The following is a 20,690-nucleotide window of genomic DNA, read 5'->3' as shown; positions in this document are numbered from 1 at the left end:
CTTGCAGTGTTGCACAGCTTGCCTGCAATTATTCTTTGGCTCCTCGACCACATGGCCCACCCTGCTTTCCTAACTTCACCCGCGGTAGCCTCCCACTGTTCCCGAACGACCACCTCAGATTGCTCCCGACCGCTCCAGCAGTAGAACAGGCAAGTACAGCCGAGTGCTGCCCTCAGGGAAGCGGGGCTGGGAAAGGTGGTCGACCTGCAACAGCACTGTCTTGCGGCCACCTCCCACCCACGTGGCACCAGCCTACCCTACCCCATCCAGTCGCTGGGGGAGATGGGCGACTTATCTCCACCCCAGAACACTGGCTGCCCAGGCTGCAGCCGATGCTCCGCATCGTAATGGGCTCCAGGAGGAGGAGGGGTGCTGTCTGCCCCATTGCGAAGCTCAGTAAGAGCAACCAGAGCCAGCTGCAGGTGCAGCCAGGGGGGCGCATGCCCAGTGGTACGCAGGCTTAAGGTGCCACCTCCAGGCCAAGGGGCGACCCGATGATGTGGTAGGTGAGGAGAAAGAGAGATGGAGAGAAAGAGAGATGGAGGGAAAGGGAGGGGGAGAAAGAGAAGGGGAGAAAGAGGGGGGAGAAAGAGAGATGGAGAGAAAGATGAAGGAGAGATGGAGGGAGGGAGAAGGAGAGATGAAGGAGAGAAAGGGGGGAGAAAGAGATGGAGAAAAAGAGAGATGAAGGAGAGAAAGAGGGGGGAGAAAGATGGAGAGAGAGATGAAGGAGAGAAAGATGGGGGAGAAAGAGAGAGAAAGGAGAGAAAGAGATGGAGAGATAGAAGGGGGAGAAAGATGGAGAGAGAGAGATGAAGGAGAGAAAGAAGGGGGGAGAAAGAGATGGAGAAAGAGAGATGAAGGAGAGAAAGAGAGGGTGGAGAAAGAGATGGAGAGAAAGAGAGATGAAGGAGAGAAAGAGGGCGGAGAAAGAGATTTGGAGAGAAAGAGATGAAGGAGAGAAAGAGAGGGAGGGAGAAAGAAAGAGATAAGAGAGATGAAAGAGACACACAGAGATACCTGTTTAAAAGAAAATACTGGGAGCCACAAAACCTGGGTGGGAGTAAATGATATGGAGTTGGCAATGCCCACCCAGGTTTAAGGTTGTGTTTAAGTGTTTACATGTTTTTAAGGTTGAGTGTTTAAGGTTGCAGACCGCTGACCTACCCCATCCGATCGCTTCAGCCTGCAGCCAGCCCTGTAGGCCTGCGCCCGCCTCCCACCTGGGCAGCAGTGGCCTACCTACCCTGGTTGTATCACCTTGCCCTGCAGTCAGCCTGAATGCCCGCCTTGGACTGCCTCCGACTGCTCCAGCAAGTCATTTTTATTTAATTAATTTAATTAAGAATGCTGCAATGGGCATAAATGATGACCGGTCAAAAGTGCGAGGACCTGTCAGAAATAACTTTTTTCAACCCTCTGGATAGTCCCTATGTGCATATGGACTACTCAGAGGGCTGAAAAAGTTATTTTTGACAGGTCCTCACACTTTTGACCAGTCCTTGCACTTACGACTGTCCTCACATTTTATGTTTTGCACCCTATCTTGTCACCGTGGTGTAGAGTAGAAGTTGTGAAATGACTGACACGGTTGTTAAGGATACTGCAATGGGCATAAAGTATGAGGACCGGTCAAAAGTGCGAGAACCAGTCAGAAATGACTTTTTTCAGCCCTCTGAGTAGTCCCTATGCACATAGTCACGCCCACCCAGTCACATGACCAGCTAGCTACACCCACTTGGTCACATGACCAGCTAGCCACGCACCCCAACTAAGCCACACCCACAGAACTGGTTGTTAAAAAAATTGAATCCCACCACTGGATAGATAGAGAGAGAAAGAGAGAGATGATAGATAGAGAGATAGCGAGATAGATAGATGATAGATAGATAGATAGATAGATAGATCATAGATAGATAAGAGATACTAGAGAGAGAGAGAGAGAGAGAGAGAGAGAGATACACACACACACACACACACACACACACACACACAGAGTCTCACACAAATACACATATACATGTGTATGAAGACGGAACATGCCTGCCTTTTTTTACTGCACACAAAATACCCAGCTCAAATTCTTTTAACTCCATGCAGTTGCTAGGCAATGGAGAAACAAGGCTCCTAATTAGGCTGCACTCTGAATGATCTCTGCAATTAAAAAAACAAAAACAAAAACTGTAAGTTCAAATTAATTTTGTTGTCCCTTGCCATCACCATTTACCAGCATTTTGCATGTGTGTGCCATTGAGTCAGTGTTGACTCCTGTGACTGTCTAGGCAAGCTCCTGCAGTTTTCTTGGCAAGTTTTCAGAAGTGTTTTGTCATTGCATCCTTCCTATGGCTTGGAGACAGTGACTGGCTCAAGGTCACCTAGCTGGCTTTGTGCTTCAGGCAGGACTAGAATGCATGGTCCCTAGTCTAGTCTGATGACTTAATTACAAACTGATTAAACTTACATCAAACTGGCTCTCTAGTTAGCACTTACTAGGTGAAAATGTTCATGTGAGTTGGGAGATTTTACGTGGTATTATCTTTAAGATGGCTGTAGCTAAGGCAAGATGCCATTGTTAAGATGGTCTACCACCAAAATTATACCTGTTTTGAAGGAGTTACACTGGAGGCCAATATGCTCCTAACATACACTCAACAGAACTGTACTAACATATTAGCTTCTACCTTGGACAGAGAAATAGACTGAATAAAGGCTTTTAAACTAACATGCATTCAGACTAGGAACAAAGAGTGTGCGTGTGCTTGTGTGTGTGTGTTTGCATATACATTTTTTCCCCATGAATAAATGTAAAACAAAGTTAAGAAAAAGTACAGGAAAGAAAATAGGAAGTTATATTAGAAAATAGAAGCTTGCAAGCTTATTCCTCCCTCCCTTTAAAATTTAATACATATTTCCTCTTCCCTCATATTCAACCCTTTTTAATTAACAAAAGCAAAAATAATCCAAGTCAGAAATCAAAAGAGATTTCAATCTTATATGGAAGTACTTATTATTTTATCTCTGACTAGAGAAATCTATTTTGTATTCCTTCCTTGTAGGGAATCTTTTAACAGATGTTTTTTTGGGCAAATGTAACTTGGTGTTGAAGTACTGTTGCATTTACATATTTTGTGTTAATTATGCACAACCTGTCTGCTTCTATAACCTCAACTTCCTCCTCCCATTCTGTTAAAACCTCAACAACCATCTCCTTAATGCCTTCCCCAGGTTGTTCCAAACATACTCTCAATTTCAGACAAATTTCTTCCTCTCTTAATTCCAATAATGCCACATCCAGTCCTTCATTATTTTTTCTGATGATCACTTCTACCTTATTTCCTGGGACTTCTACTTTTTCCTCAGTTTGTTTAACTCCTCCAACCATTTATATTGCGGATTCTTCCTTTTTTAAAAAAAAAATCCAATCTCTCTTCCATATTTGCAAATCTTTCAACCAGTAAAATTGCCACCGACATTATGACATTCTTCCCCATTCTTCAAAATCCTTGGTAACATCTCTATTGTAATGCCTTTTCTTGGTCTTTACTATGTTAATGATTCTCTAACTGTGTTAGTGATAATAGCCATTTTTCTCTCCCGCTCTTTGGATTTATCCAGTGGTGGTATTCAGCCAGTTGGTACCAGTTCAGGCAAATTGGTAGTGGAGATTGTGGGTGGGCCTGCCTGCCCACCCGCCCTGGAGCTATTTTGTCCTGTTTTTGAGGCCAGGCACATGTGCGTAAGGTGCACACGAAGGCAAAGTGCATGCATGGAATGCCGGGTGCATGCATGGAAAGCACCCACGCACGTGAAGTGAGCATGTAAGTGCACCACGAACCGGTGGTAAAAATCTTTGAAACCCACCTCTGGATTTATCCAACAAGAGAAAGCAACAGCTAGAAAGGAGACTCTCTCTCTTCCTTTTCACTTCCTCTATTTTCTTAACTCTTTAGTCCCATTTAACATGGTCTACAGACCGGCCCTTGAATCCACTTTCCTACAAAATTCTATACCATTTATTTATTTGTTTAATTATTTCAAAAATAAGCAAAATCCAAAATCACCCAAATCCTTTATCTGTTTTAAATTCTCGTAGTCCAAACTCTTAGATTTATGGTATATAGATTATTTTTATATCTGTGTACTTGTTTATTTCTGTTTCTTTTTATTCATGCTCTGGATTGTAGGAACATTAACCAAGAGGTCTAATTACTCTGCTGCTCCAAAGATCTCTGTAACTTTTAATTATAATGCAAATGTGTTTTGAAAAGTGGAGTTATGTCCATTATAGGCTCCGCTGAGGCTGCAAGCACAATTGTTCTTTCTCAACTTTTGGTACTCCTTAGTTGAAATTCACCTGCAGGCAGGGGTGGGTTCCACTTACCTTTATTACCGGTTTGTAGCGGGAGCACGCGTGCACACTCGCTTCACATGGGCATGTGCAGAAGCTTCTTCACATGCGCAGATCACCCATGATGACGTCATGGCGAGTGGACAGAGCATCCCACCAGTTTTACTATCGGTTCTATAGAACCGGACCGGACCGGGAGCAACCCACCACTGCCTGCAGGCTTCTTTGGAAAGTGCTGTTTTCCCAAGCACTCATGGGCAAATGCTTTGGCTTCTCCTCATCCAGAGAAACCCCATCCCTCCAAGCTCACCACCCATTTGCAGTTCTCTATCACAGCATCATCACTCTAGAGATGTGTCAGATTGCCATTTTCTCCATCCTGAAGTCCCCAGCCAAAGATAATGTTGATGAATAGTTTACCTGCCTGGTTATGTGATTTTCTTTCTGTTGCACTTTCTTTAAATGATCACTTTAAATAATCACTTTGGGGATATTTTTGGATTAAGGATTTCACTGGAAATCCAAGTGGCTTTATTCCCCCCCCCACTCCCCAGGTCCAAGATAGCCTTACAACAATCATTTCCACTCTGCTCACTTTTATTTGGATTATGCATGCAGCAAACATAGAATTGCTTTTGAAAACAAATTCAGAAACTTCAGTTAATTCAAAATGGAAGAATTGGTTGGCTGTTGGGAGTTTCTTTGCATGTGTGTTTTGCTAAATGTCCTTTAGGATCTGATTCATGGTGTGTGTGTGTGTGTGTATTTAAGTAGGTAAAAAGGAAAGGTGACATGTCTTCAGGTAAGCTAGCTCCAGAGAGGTTAAGGCTACCATATCTGGTATCCCTCCCCCCCTCCCTTTGTCCCTCTCTCCATCTCTGTCTCCGTCTCCGTCTCCGTCTCTGTCTCTGGTAGCCCTAAACTCTCTGGAGCTAGCTTACCTGAAGATATGTCTCCTTTCCTTTTTACCTACTTAAATCCTAAGACATTAATCAGAGCCACTGCATAAAGAAGGGAATAGCGATCTTTAATAAAAAAAAAAAAAGGGGGGGGGCTTTCTCATAGTGGTGCCTTGTTTGTGGAATCCTGCTCAAAAAAACTTGCCTAGAACCATTTTAGTTTTATTTTGTTGTTGTTATTGTCAACGAAAGGTTTTTTTATACTTCTTTTTTTTTTGAAAAAAGTTTTTTATTTTTATTTTTCATCAACATGTTTAAATGTACAGTCTTTTATCCATACTTATACATTGTTCGTTCATCTTCTTCTTTAACTTTCATTAGGTAATTAATTAATTATTTGTTCGGGTCTGCTCTTTTACCATTTCCTTCTTTTATTTTACTGCAACCTTTCCTTTTCCCTTCTTTCTCGTTCTTTCTTTCTTCTTTCCTCATTCCTCCTCTCCTTTCCTTTCCTACTTCCTTTCCTCTTTCCCCTCTCCTCTCTTCTTCCTCCCCTTCTTACCCTCTCTCCTGCTGTTCTTTCCCCTTCCTTCTTCCTCTCCTTTTCCCATTCTTCTTTTCTCTTCTTCTCACCTCCCAATTCCCCTACTTTCCCCTCTCTACTCCTCCCCTCTTTTCCATTCCTTTGTTGTTTCCTTTTCTAATTAAATCTGATATAGTATTCGAGCAGACCCGATTTCTATTTACATACGTCTTCATTTCCAATTTCATTTTTTACTTTACTATTATTCCTCTAGTATTCCTGTACAATTTTAATCAATTCATGTATCATCTGGGTATAACATTTGTTATGTTTTTTATACTTCTAAGTTCTTTAAAAATAATGTTGATATTATTTTTTAGAACCTCACTGCTTTACTACTATTTTCATTACTATAAATTTATAGAAAATTATTGCAACTCCTAATCAGTAAATTGATTAGTATTCTATTTTTATTTTTTAATGATTTAATTGATTTAAAGAAAAGGAATTCCTTATGCCCCATCCAATTATTAAAGTCTACTTTGGGTGTTTCCTGATGCAAATTTGTGTCATGATTAAGAAACCTGAGACCCGACCAAGTGAAAAATCCACCTCCACATTCAACTAGAGTTGGTGTTGAGTTTTATAGCTTTTCAGCACCACCTGAAATCTCATTTATTCATTTATGATTTGTATTGAATTTCTCTTGCTTATACAGGTAATCATCAACTTCTGACCACAATGAGGACCAGAATTTCAGTTCATTGCTAAGTGATGCAATCGTAAAGTGAAACATTGTGTGAGCACATCACTTAGCAATGGCAATCCCAGTGGCCATCTTTATCTGAGAATCACGAGTTGTTAAGTGAGTGCCCATTAATTTTTTTATTTTTTTTTTTTAATTTGATTTATATGCCGCCCTTCTCCGGAGACTCAGGGCGGCTTACAATGTGTTAAGCAATAGCCTTCATTCTTTTGTATATTTTTTTTATACAAAGTCAGCTTATTGCCCCCACAAACTGGGTCCTCATTTCACCTACCTTAAAAAGGATGGAAGGCTGAGTCAACCTTGAGCCTTGGAGAGATTCGAACCAGCAGAAATTGCAGGCAGCTGTGTTAATAACAGGGTGCATTAACCACTGTACCATCAAGGCTCTTATTTTAATCATTACATGGGCACTTTTACAGCTGTAAATTTGGCCATGGTTTGAAAGTCCATTTAGTGCCACCGTAACTTTGAACAGTCACTGAACAAATGGTCATAAATCAAAAGCTACCTGTATCTCATTGAGCTTGTATTTTTTTTTCTTATTTATTATGATGAAAAATAAATGCTGAACTATACAAACAGGTGAATAAATATTCCCTCACCCTACCTTAAAGTTCCTTCCTCTGAACTCCATGTTAACCTAATGCAAATGATCCTATTGTCCGTCTAAACTCTGCTTTTGAAACCAGAGTTTGCCGTATTTTAAAAGCCAAGAGAAGCATTCTGCTCGTCTTAGGAGCTGAGCAAGGCATTCAGTTCAGTGGAACTGCTCCTCTGGAGTCTGGTTGGCATTTCAGGACCAACCTCTCTTCTAGTCACAGAAACTCTAAAGCAAGTGCATAGGCACCCTAGTTTTGTGTTACAAATACCTTCTGCATTTTCCTCCACAGCAATCATCTCCTTTCCACCATAAATAGCAATGAGGATATGGAAGACCAGGTTCTCAAGATGCTAGTCACTGATGGGACAAGTATGGGAAAGAAGCTTCACATTCTAATACACAGGCAACATTTAAGTCCTTTTTTTTAAAACTAAAGGTAATCCTCACTTATTGACTGCCTTGTTTAGTGACCATTCAAATACACAACTTTGAAAGTAAAAAAAAAAGCTTTACACCAGGTCTTCACATTTTCACTTGTTGCAGCCTCCCACAGCCATTGCCATTTGTGTGCTTTACAACCAGCTTTTAATAAGCAGAGTTATTAAATTATTAAGGAGAATGCAGAAGTAAAATCGCAAGTTGTGGTCATGTGATATCTTGCTTAATGACATGATTCACTTAATGACTGAATGGAAGTGATGTTGTCATGTTGCAGTCACATGATTTTCTGTTTAGCACTAAGCTTGCACACACACTCGCAGCTCAACTTGCACGACCAGGGAGTGGGTGAGCAATCACGTGTGTACATGCCAGCCCGCCCCTCACGCAAGTTGAGCTGCATGCACATCCACCAAACTGCCACTCAGGTGGCCCAGTTCCCTTCTCCCCCTTCCAGTTGGGGCGCCAATCCACAAAGGTTGGGGATCACTGCCTTAGCTTATTCTGTCAACTCAGTCATTATATCTTGTGTAAATGAGTGTGATGAATGGATGCGAATTAATATGATGAATGAATTCTTAATTCAATGTGTGAATTCACTATGTAATCTTATTCAACACAATGCCAAAGAGAATACAACAAAATGTAATAGTATGGTATAAAATTCTAGCACTCTAGAACATGCAACAATACTTGATGAGAGAAAAAAATCTTAATTTTTCTAACTAATAGTTTTAATTCAAAAAACCAACTGCACCAATTAAAGGCAGTTCATTTAATATGAATGTGCACATTATTTACAAAATACAGAAATCATATAATTGGTCTGTCTTGCTCAATACTGAATGTCACTATAGGAAGTTGTTGTTTGTTTATTGGGCTTATATGCCACTGGGGTCACTCCAGATTGGGAGCAGCTGAGATATCTTATTCTGTAAATAATTGTAATCATATACATGCAAAACATAAAACCACGATTTGAACCAACAAGAAAAGAAAGCCCAATTGCCATTACTCAACTACTTGAGAATCTTCTTTGATATATTCAGTTATAATCTGTCCCAGACTTTCTTGGAGAGGATAAAAAAATGGACCTCAATTTTTCCCACAGAAACTATAAATTCCACAATAAGCTACAGTTGATTTTAGACAACTGTCTCTTCTGATCAAACAGGTTGTGAAGCAATATCAAAGACAAAAATAAGGTAAAAGCAAACAGTAATTCCTACAATGTTTCCCCCAAAATAAGACCGAACCAGAAAATAAGGTTTTATGATTTTTTTTCAGGATGCTCATAATATACCCCCAAAATAAGCCTCAGTTATGATCATCAGCCCTCGGGTTGGTGTGGCCAGCATAGGAGGTGATGAGTGCACAGGGGCCAATGATGTCTGACAGCAGCTGCAGCCTGGCAATCAAGGAGCTGGCGCACTCTGGGGATGAGTCCAACCGCTATGACTGCTGGACCAGCCCTCCAAGCAGCAGGCACAGGCAGAGGTGCAGGGGGAGGCATATGATCTCACCTGCCAAACACACCGAGCAGCCACTTACCCCATCATGACTGTGGGCAAGCAAAGACAGGCAGTGGGATGGAGTAGGTGGGCAGCCATGCAGCATGTCTGGCAGGCCAGTTTGCATGCCTCTCCCCCCACACCTCTGCCTCTGCCTGCTGCTTGCAGGGCCAGCCCAGCAGTTGTTGTGCTTGGACTCACCTGTGTTGCATAGGCTGTACAGCCACATTGTGTGATGGCCAAGGGGCAGCAGGCTGCAACTGCTGCCAGTCCAGTGGTGGGTTCCTTCCGGTTCGGCCCGGTTCCGCCGAGCCGATAGTGGTGACGATATGATGTCACCAAACCGGTTCTGGCCCCCCGCTGCCAGAGTCCAGACACCATTGGCTCCCATGTGCTCACTGCCTCTTTTGTGCACACCGGAGGGGTGGGGCACTTAGCTTGGCTAAGCTGGGGTGGTGGGGGCTGGTCCTAAAAAATAAGGCCTAATGTATCTTTTGGAGAGAAAAAAATAAGACCGGGTCTTATTTTTTGGGAAAATATGGTATGTCATACTATCTATAACTCTAAAACCAGGGATACAGAAATTTTGGGACTGGGGCTATACATCCTATAGCAATAAAATGGATAAATGGATACACATATTCATACACTCACTCACACTCTCTCTTTCTCTCTCTCTCTCTCACACACACACACCATCCTGATATCAAAAATTGGTGAACAGATGATCTGTACGTGCATATTGTCTCAAACTGGATAATAAAGAAGTGGTGAGGTAAGTCTACTAATAGTAAAATAGGCTGGTATGGCTTGGGACAGATGGATGACTAGAGGCAGCAAGTTCATGGAAGATGGTGGGAAGAAGAAGAAGAGCTGATGCCATTACTTGGAAGTGATGCATGTGACATAGTATGGGCAGTCTGAAGAGATAAGGGCAAACAGCGTAAGCATTCACAGTTCTGCAGCTCTAGTGTGTAAAAAAAAAAAAGGACTTATACTCTTATACCAACATTTGGTGGCATCCTGGAGGTTCGGCAAAATATAGTGGCTAGTATGGAAGAAGCTAGATTATACTCCAATCTTTAGCATTATGAACCACAATTTAGATATGGGAACCTACAAGCCAGTGTTGTTCAGTGGCCTCTTATTCATGTCATTCCACACATACATGCACACACCAACAGCCTGCTTCCTTTGCTTGCTGCCAAATACAAATAAGAATCATTTTGTCTCTATACCCCAGGAAAAGACTCCCACTCCTGTGACCCTCTAACTCTGGATAATGATCTTGAGAAAATTACATGCCATTCATACATTTGCGAACAAAGGTAGCATCAGGTTGATTGTCAAAGAACAAAGAGACAGGATCACCAGGCTTCAAGAACGGGCTCTGTGGGACAAATGTTCTACTTAAGAGCCAGAAGTTCTTTCCATGTAACCTGTCATCTAATTCAGGACAATTAACAGTAGCAGGATTTGGATGAGAACATCATAAAAGCCTCTGTCTAAGAGTAGTCAGATACTGGAATAATATAAGCAACAACCTAGTATTATATCCTTTTAGCCACAAAATATGAATTTTTTAACATATATCCTAATCCATTTACCTTTATTATTCATAATATCATTATATCATTCCCAATCCTCCGAACCTGCTACTTATATTTAACCTGCAAATCTTAAAACTCTGGGACTATTTCTCAACCACATCCTTTTCTGCTGATTCTGTTGTCAGTAACTTAAATAACTCAACACCAAGCCACTTGAATAAAAACAGGCACTGGAAACCCAAGGTAGGGTTTCCCATATTTGTCTTTCTCTAAAAGAATATCATTGGTATTATGGTATCATTGATAAGATCAATAGCTTCATTCATTAACTCAATAAAAACTAGCTCTTTGACCAATACACAAAATAAATGTGATGAAAAAGATCAACTTCAGTTAAACAAAAATTTATCAAGCAACAAACTAGAAGAATTGTTAAGAAACAAGCTGTAAGAACAAAATAAAGCAGAGCACTAGATAACATTATAGAAATAATCAATAAATACAGAAAGCCAAAGCAATACCTTTTACAGAGTTAAAATCATTTGTAATAATAGCACTGTCACACACAATCTTTTATTCTTGTGATTTTTAAGATTAAAAGATTCATACAACAAAATGTTTTATGAACATAAATAGGATATCAGATTGAACTCTGGGAATGTTCTTTAGTGATGTCTTTCTAAAGCCAGAGGAAACATTCTTAAAATGGCTTTCTCATTCATGAGTGCCTTCCATTGCTTGGCCTCTAAGGTCATTTGAGTGGAACTATTCTGGAGAATAATGCTGAACACCATGTAAGACCATGGCTGCTGAGGAATGTCTATAGCAGAGGTGGGTTTCAGCAGGTTCTGACCAGTTCTGGAGAACCAGTAGCGGAAATTTTGAGTAGTTCGGAAAATCGGTAATAAAAATTCTGACTGGCCTTGCGCCCATCTATTCTCTGCCTCCCAAGTCCCAGCTGATCGGGAGGAAATGGGGATTTTGCAGTAACCTTCCCCTGGATTGGGGAGGGAATGGAGATTTTGCAGTATCCTTCCCCTGCCACGCCCACCAAGCCACGCCTACCAAGCCATGCCATGCCCACCAAGCCACACCCATAGAACCAGTAGTAAAAAATTTTGAAAGCCACCACTGGTCTATAGGATACCTGAGTTTCCTTCTCCATCATCAGAGGTACAGCCTGAATTGACATTATACTGGATAAGCTCTTTTACTAGGCAAAAATTGGTCTTCCCAAAGTCAGAAACTCTAATAGTGGGAAGACCAAAAAAAGGAATGACTGAGAATTAGAAAAAAGGATGTGGAAAACTTTATGGTCAAGCTCTCCTAAACAAACACATCTTTCTACCTCCATATCTCACTAAGTATATTTCCTTGCCATTGAACAAAATGGACACCTTATTTGTTTTGAAGAAAAATAAATAAAAAGAGCAGCAAATGCTTACCATCCCTATCCTATACTTCTTCCCTGATGTAATGTTGCTAGATGGGATGCTCTGTCCCATAATAATAACAATAAGTAATTCAGGAAAAATCAGAATGTTGAAGAAGACAGGCAGTGGGAAAATGTTGTCCTGGTATAATACGTAAGTCGAGGACTACAGGTAGACTTACAACCACAATTGACCCCAAAATTTCTGTTGCTAAGTGAGAGAGTTGTTAAGTGAATTTTGCCCCATTTTACAACCTTTCTTGCCACAGTTGTTAAGTGAATCGCTGCAGTTGTTAGTAACATGGTTGTTAAGTGAAACTGGCTTTCCCATTGACTTTGCTTGTCAGAAGGTCACAATAGCTGATCAGGTGACCCTGGAACACTGCAAACGTCATAAATATGAATCAGTTGCCAAGCACCTGAATTTTGATCACCTGACCATGGAGATGCTGCAATAGTCATAAGTGTGAAAAACGGTCATAAGTCACTTTTTTCAGTGACCTTGTAACTTCGAACGGTCACTAAATGAAGTGTAATTTGAGGACGACCTGTAATCAGTTATTTGTATTTCTTTTTCATGGTTTACATTACTTTTTTTAAAAAAACCTATAACATAATAGGCAGAAATACAATTGGTTTTAGCTTTGACATCCCACCATTTTACCTCTTATATAGCCTCTTAAAATACCAGAAGTTTAAAATAATTATACACAGTGAAGTACAATTCTCATGTGGATGCTTACAGACCAGTTAAACACAGCATGTTATCCTATTAAACAGTCAAGTAATTAGCAATTTAAACAGCCTGAATAAATTATCACAAATAAAATTATATGGGTTATTTGGACAGATGAAATCATGCATGACTCTTAGAAAATGAAAAGAAACCTACACATAAATAAAGAAAAGAGGCGCAAGATAGACTAAGAATCAACCATATTAACTAGAAGAAACTGGATGATTTCCCTCAACATCCATTTGTTTTTAAATCCCTTTCTGCCGTGTTGGCTCAGTTCCTTACTGCCAGAGAACAGATATTTGGAAAGGGGGAAAAAAAAACCCCAGAGGATTGTGTACTGGACTAGGAGCAGAGTACATCCCTTACACAGTAATTTTCACAATTGGAAAGCATGAAAATGTTTCTCTGGGTGGACTTTTCCATTGCAGAGTTTTCACATCAGCCAACCCATAACCTACTTTTTCTAAGATAGCCTTACTCATTTGATACATTCCTTAGATCAGAGGTCTTCAAACTTGGCAGCATAGCTGGCTGGAGAATTCTGGGAGTTGAAGTCCACAAGTCTTAAAGCTGCCAAGTTTGAAGACCTCTGCCTTAGGTTATAGACGAGAATGCCAATGATTCTTTCTTACCTCTGTGGGATATCAGACTTGCAGGACTCTTGTAAGATGCTGTCACCTACTATACACTAGAGTATGTGTTGTTTTTTGATTTTAGCCAGTTTCTTTCCTTTAAAAGGAGCTGTCTGAGAGAAAGTATGTGGAGGAATGAGCTGATTCTTGCTTTAGGAATCCTTTTTTGTCCCAGCCAAACACTACTGTGATATTCCTCCTACCAACCCTATGACTTAAAGAATCAGAATTAGCTCTCCATACAGCATTTGCAGTGGTGGGTTTCAAAGTTTTTTACTACCGGTTCTGTGGGTGTGGCTTGGTGAGCGTGGCATGACTTGATGGGCATGGCAGGGGAGGGATATTGTAAAATCTCCATTCCCTCCCCACTCCAGGGGAAGGATACTGCAAAATCCTCATTTCCTCCCGATCAGCTGGGACTTGGGAGGCAGAGAATAAATGGGGGCGGGGCCAGTCAGAGGTGGTATCTACCGGTTCTCCGAACTACTCAAAATTTCCGCTACCAGTTCTCCAGAACTGGTCAGAACCTGTTGAAACCCACCTCTGAGCATTTGGCATAGGGCTAGAGTTAACTGATCTGGAGGTAGAGATGTTAAAAATCAAGATGGCAACGAAAATACTTCTTCCAACAGTACAATCAAAATCCCAGCTCCTTTTTTTATGTGCCTGAACATAAAGAAGCAAGGCATCAATCACATGGTTGTGGCTGCCATCTTGATTTTTTTTTACCCCCTCCTTTCAGACATCCTGTGATAAGGAAACCAAATATATTGATCTAATACACGGGTGTCAAACTCGCTGCATCATGTTGCCGTCATGTGATGTTCTGTGACATTTTTCCTATTTGCAGAGCTGGGGTGGGCTTGGCCTGTGTGTGACGCATCAAGCCTGCGGGCTGCCAGTTTGACACCCCTGCGATAGATAAGAAGTGAAGGAAACAAATAAATTAGATAAGTATTACAAGAAAGCAATAAAAATGTGACTAAACCATTCTTCATTCCTGGAAATCTTACTGAAGAATTATTGGGTGATCAGTAATTTGCAAATGGCAGATTACATTAAATTCTTTATATTCTAGGAGCAGGTTGGGGTAGATCATTATGGAGCAATGTATGTGGTCACTTGAAGAGTTGAAACCAACTTGATGGCATATAATAATCAATGGTATAATTTTATTTATTTGTTAAATTTATATGCCACTCATTTTGTAGCAACTCTTGATTCCATTTTTTGACACTGAACAGCTACCAACACTTTTCATATTCCAAAATTTACTTATTTAACTAAAACATTTGCCTTCTGAATTTTGACCATTTAAGGACTGTCAAGGCAGATAATCAAAAAGGTTCCAAAGCAACCAGGTTCTTAATTAAAATTTTATCACAACTTCTAAAAAAAAAAAAGACTTTCTATAAGAAGAACAGCCTTAATATGAAATTCAAAGGAAGAAAGAAAACAAGCCATCAAAATGAATAGCAATATATCTATTTAAAACAGCCCATGGAATATAACACACCAATATAAAAATCAAGAGTTTAGCATCACCAGGTCACACAATCTGAGGGTTGCAGCTAAAAAGACTCTTCTCCTGCTCCTTCAAGTGGTGGCAGGAGATGGAATTAATGCTTCCAGTCACAACTGAAGCAAGGAGCTATAGTCATATGGAAAAAGACGACTGCATGTTGTTGCATTATGCAGTTTTGAATGTGGCTATTTAATGGTTGATAACTCTCTCGCTGGGAAATCAAATCACCGTAGCAACCTGAGGTTCCTAGGACGAATGCTGTTTGAGGGGGGTAAATGAAAAAGCAGATATGTTGACAGAGTCATTGTTTACAGCAGCAACCAAAAGGCTGTGTGCTTCAAAATAATTTCGCTTCACTTGCGCATGTTGACTAGGCTATTAAATGCTTTAAGAATGCCCAAGTGTGCAATAGTGAAATGAAGCTATTAGAGGGAAAGGGTCATTTTAGGGCACAACCCATTCTTAAAAGCTCAAGCATTTGAAACAAGAAGAAATGTGTTAACAAGAAAACACAAGCAGGGGAAGGCACTTAGTTACATAGCCTGGCTCTTTCCAAATGTAGAATTGTTCCTATTCAATGCTTTAGGTTTCTTAAGAGCGTGTACAGATTGAAAAGAGATAAGACAATTCTAGCTGTAAGGTGCTATTCCATTCTTTTCTTTAGTTGATTGCTAGTCAACAGTTCAGAAGGTTCATTAAGATTCCATCAGTTGGAACTAATGGTTAGTTGCCAGTTTCCTGGCAACTCTTTGTTTCTGAATAAGAGTCCCATCATAATTTGGGAAGAATAATATTCTGAGTGGAGAGGAGATATGAATAACTGAGGAATAACAAGAGTATTGTAAATGAGATAGCTGAGGAGAAGGAAAATAGAGAGAAATAATCTATGTTGGCCCAAAACCGTACTTTTTAATGTGGAATCTATGTGGTATAATTGGAGAAGCACAGAACCTGTGGTAGTCCAAGTGGTAATGAACTAATTCCCAGAAGCCCCAGCAGGTAAGGGAACAAGGATGGGAATTGTAGTTCAGCAACAAGTTGCCTACTTCAGATTTGTTACTTGCTGTTTCAAGATACAGTTATAAATATTACAAAGAATTATAAACTTGTGGCACCCAACTCTCCCCCTCCAAAGCTCATGTACCCAACCTACAAAAAGAAAAATGAACATAAAAATGCTGCTCCAAGAATAGTTCTTACTTTGTAGGAAAGGGAAGCATGCAATGACAGGAGCACTGTGGAGAATAAATATACAACCATATTTATTCAAACAAACCAGAAGAATATTTATTATTCAATATTTGGTTTGAGTATCTCAGGAACTAGCTCAATAAAGTAATGTGAGTCGAGGCTTGTGAGTTGATCAAGATGTTGGTAGAGTCAAAATGTACCGTAATTTTGACTATGCTTTCTATGAGCAGAATGTTTGTCTGGATTTCCTGAGCCAATACATTTTCAGATGTGACAAAGGAAATGGTTTTTTTTTCAGCAGAAGTTAGATTAGTCCCAAGAAATCATAAGTTATAGAAGAAAGATGACTCAATTTTGCATTATACTAGACCAAGTGGAGAGGGCAAATCTTATCCATATATTTTTAAGCCATCTGTTGTGAAAATAGGCTTGAAAAGGAGGTAAAGAGCTGACTTTTTTGCTGCAAGAAATTTGATGATGCTGTGGTTCCCTTTGAAACAGATTAAGAACAAGAATTGTGTGGAGTATTGATTATGAGAACCTATGAATCCTCACTTTATTCCTGCATACATACCCCAATAAACAATCTGCCATAAAAATGCTATCAGTCTCTAGGGTTCTCCTTCCAAATTGGGATGGCAATATGTACATCTTTAAACACAGAAGACCTGCAGTTCCTGAATTCAATTCTGGCTAATATTGAGTCCATCCAGGTTGACCAACATTATTTTTTCAAGAATCTTAAGTAAGCAGTGGCAATTCTGACATGTGTCACTAAGCAGAAGCAAGTTGCTCTTACATAAAAGTAAAAGGACAAGGTACTGACTTAAAAGTCAAAACAAATGGCAAAGCTCAACTAAATTGATTTAAATCTAAGCATAGTTGGTTCTGATTAATAAGTGAATATAAAGTTTAAGGCTGTAGACTTTACTAGAAAATAATTTTTAGATTATTATCTAAATAATAATAATAATAACAACAATAACAACAATAATAATATCTCTTTTAGAGTCCTAGAATAAGGAAGTTCCGACCAATTCCATTTTGCCAAAGAAAAAAACAATATGGCTGCATCCATGTAGTTACCCTGAGTTGTGATCAATTTGGTGAAGAATCGAGTCAGAAGACAGGCTGAGATCTCAACTAACAATCAAGGGTGCTGTGATGCCTACCAGAATCCTTTCCCCTCTACAGCAGACAGATAATAATAGAGAACCTGAGAAAGCTGGGCCTGTAACACGTAGCCAAACAGCCAGGATGAGGAAGCAGGAAGAAAAACTGCTGTCCTCCAATCACAACACAGAGTTACAGGCTAACCAGCATACGTCAGCAGCAGCAAACATAGAAAAGCGACAGCTCCGACCTCGCAACACACCCATAGCTTCTAAACTAGATAAGAGCCTGAAGATGACAGGGTTGTGAGCCTGTCGAAACGTTGCTAGAAAGAAAAACTTTTAAGGTACTGGTAGGATTTTAGCTAAGGTTTTAAAGGACTTTGCAGAGTGCTCTGTAAGGATTTTTGGAAGATTTTAAGCTAGGATTTTAACCAGAATTTTAAACATTTTAACTAATTAATTTAACATGACGTGGGAAAACACCCGAGATTTTAATTTTTTGCATATACACACCCGCGAAAACTTAAGAAGACACACACACACACATATACATATACATACATACATACATACATATATATATATATATATATTTGTGTGTGTGTGTGTGTGTGTGTGTCACATACCACACCAGGGCCTGGTGGCTCAGCAGACTAAAAGCATTTTGATTAACACTAGCTGTCTGCAATTATTGTAAGTCTGAATCTCACCAGGCTCAAGGTTGATTCAGCCTTCCATTCTTTCTAAGGTAGGTAAATTGAGGACCCAGTTTGTGGGGGCAATAAGCTGACTTTGTATAAATATACAAAAGTATGAAGGCTGTTGTTTAACGCATTGTAAGCCGCCCTGAGTCTCCGGAGAAGGGCGGCATATAAATCAAATTAAAATAATAATAATAATAATCTCTCACTTACCTGCAGTATAATTTTAAGTATGTAATATATTTAGGCATTACTCTGCTTCAACATGTCACAATAATGAGTATACTTACCATATCTGTTAAAGAGTGGGATGCCTGGACAAAAACTGATACAATCTGGAAGGAATAAAGACATGTAAAGACCACATTCCTGAAAAGACCAGCTGTGGTAAATTTGGTTTTGATTCAAAAATTAAGCACCTTATTACTTCCAAAAAGAACGGTATCCTTGGCACATGGGATTCGGTTTTGATCCCAATTAGCAGCATTTTCAAAATTTGTATTTGGAATCCATTGTTTGTACACAGCAACTGAAGAGCCTGAGAAAGACCAATAATAATAATAATAATAATAATAATAATAATAATAATAATAACAACAACAACAACAACAACAACAACAACAACAACAACAACAACAATATCCACAAGCTTTGATTGGGGAGATATGACGAGAGCAAAATGGGATGTCTGATTTTTCTTACTCCATTCACTGTATGATTAAAGGAACATTACAAAATTGAAGTTTGGCCTTTTCCTTTACACACACACACACACACACACACACACACACACACACACACACACACTTTAGTAAATGGTGTGTGTGTATGTGTGTGTTTACCATTTACACATTTATACAAACACACAAATATATTTTAATAAATTGTGTGTGCGTGCGTGCGTATTTACTAAGCCACTAAAAAAATGAAGTAGCTATATATTTCAGATATCACCACAGGTATTAAAATGCCACTTGCTACACCCTGGTCAGACTGATTGATGTCCTTGATGACAGTACAAAGACTTAACAACCCTATGTGTTGTGCTTCATTATATTTTCAACAGCAGTTTTGCTTTATGGCAGATTGCTTATTGCTGGTATTGCTATGTTCAATTGGATTTATAAGTACTTCTGCTCAGTATACTTTGGCATGCATGCACTAGCCAATGTTGAAGGTTCATTTTAAGGACAGAATAATTGGGTAGGGACACATTTGTTATTTAGCCAAACTGGTCTCCTCCTCCTATTATTGTTGTTTATTTTCTACTTAAATGTTGCTACTTGCTTCAGACAATGATTTCTAGAGAATTTCCAGAAGGGCTTTAAATATGACAAACTCCAGCAAGCACTATAGTAAGCAGCTACCCACACAATTCATGCTTTTCCTGCAACATTCAAAGAAAATAATCATACACACATATTGGAGAGCCTGATTTTCTGTCACATCTGAAGTAATTGAGATCTAAGCAAACATAGCAAATGGATTGTGAATTAATTCCTGCCCTGGAAGACCCTTGCAGTGTTTTGTACTCATTATGATGAAGAGCTGTCAATTCCTATTATTTGTAAAATACTTTCTCACATATCTGGTCTTCTCAGAGGATGAATTTTGTCCTGGAAGATGGAATTGCCATAGATGAGATCAAGTAAGGAAGATTTCTGGCTCCTAGTTATTAGGATCCACCATTAGAGGCCTTTCACGGGCCCTTCCACAGAAGGATTCTGAAAGAAGGTCCACAGATCTGCGTTCCCAGAATGTCAGCCATGTTGGGAGGACACTGGCTTGGAGTAAATGAAATTGCTATGATATTAGTTTCCCCTCCTTTGCTGAGGTTTCATTTTCCCATTGGAGGGAATTATTTCCACATTGTGACTGGCTGTAAACTGAGGGCATATACCAGTGCAGTATCTGATTTATTTATTGTAAACGATGCTGCACTTCAACGGCCTAGACCAGACCTGTTGAACTGGCTGGGCCAGATATGACCAGTGCAGGCCACACCCACCCCGGATCTGCAAAGGCAAAAAACATCCCGATATGGCCCGATACGGCCCGATATGTCACGATACAGCCCGTGATGCAATTGGGTTTGACACCCCTGGTTTGACATTAATATTTGAACATAGATATTTTAAATATTTATATTTTATTAGGTTCTACTAATCTAGTTGAAATGTTAATTTATATTGCTAGTCCATGTATGATATGCCATACATTAAATAAATAAATTACCACTTCTCCTCCTAAATCCTGAACTTGTGGTCTTATAAGGGAAATGATGGCTTGTCAGTGCTGTAGGCAAACACGCAAAAAAAAAAAAAAAGTAAGGTGAAATTACTAATTAATTATTACTATTTGTTAATTTCCCCCTTTTCCTTGACATGGAAGAACTCCTTCCTTCCTTCCTCCCTCCCTCCCCTTTTCCTCCTCTGCCCTACGTGCCTGCCCTTTGATATGAAGTTGTGGTCAATTGATTTTGTTTCTAAAGAAATTGGACTGGCTTGGACACTGCCCCTTGTACTCAGCATTTCAGATCATTAAAAGTGAGGATCCAGTAATCATACATAGCTTTCTATTGCATCTAAAGCAGTGGTGAAATCCATTTTTTTTTTACTACCAATTCTGTGGGCGTGGCTTGATGGGCATGGTGTGGCTTGGTGGGCGTGGCTTGGTGGGTGTGGCAGGGGAAGGATACTGCAAAATCTCCATTCCC

General features: G+C 39.8%; 1 protein-coding gene across 1 annotated transcript in view; it reads right to left on the bottom strand.

Moving 5' to 3' along the window:
* AMN (amnion associated transmembrane protein) overlaps window positions 1-20,690 on the bottom strand; it is a 110,130-nt gene that overhangs the window by 69,832 nt on the left and 19,608 nt on the right. Inside the window, exons 3-4 of the mRNA XM_070936180.1 lie at window positions 18,394-18,512; window positions 18,265-18,309 (exon numbers count right to left, since the gene is read on the bottom strand). Coding sequence (XP_070792281.1) covers window positions 18,265-18,309; window positions 18,394-18,512 — 164 coding nt within the window. The remainder of the gene's footprint in view (window positions 1-18,264; window positions 18,310-18,393; window positions 18,513-20,690) is intronic.

The sequence above is a fragment of the Pituophis catenifer genome, unplaced genomic scaffold, assembly GCF_029215685.1.
Source record: "Pituophis catenifer annectens isolate HBS135680 unplaced genomic scaffold, rPitCat1.0.hap2 SCAF_1, whole genome shotgun sequence".
Classification (NCBI taxonomy): domain Eukaryota; kingdom Metazoa; phylum Chordata; class Lepidosauria; order Squamata; family Colubridae; genus Pituophis; species Pituophis catenifer.
This window is presented reverse-complemented; position numbering and strand designations above follow the sequence as displayed.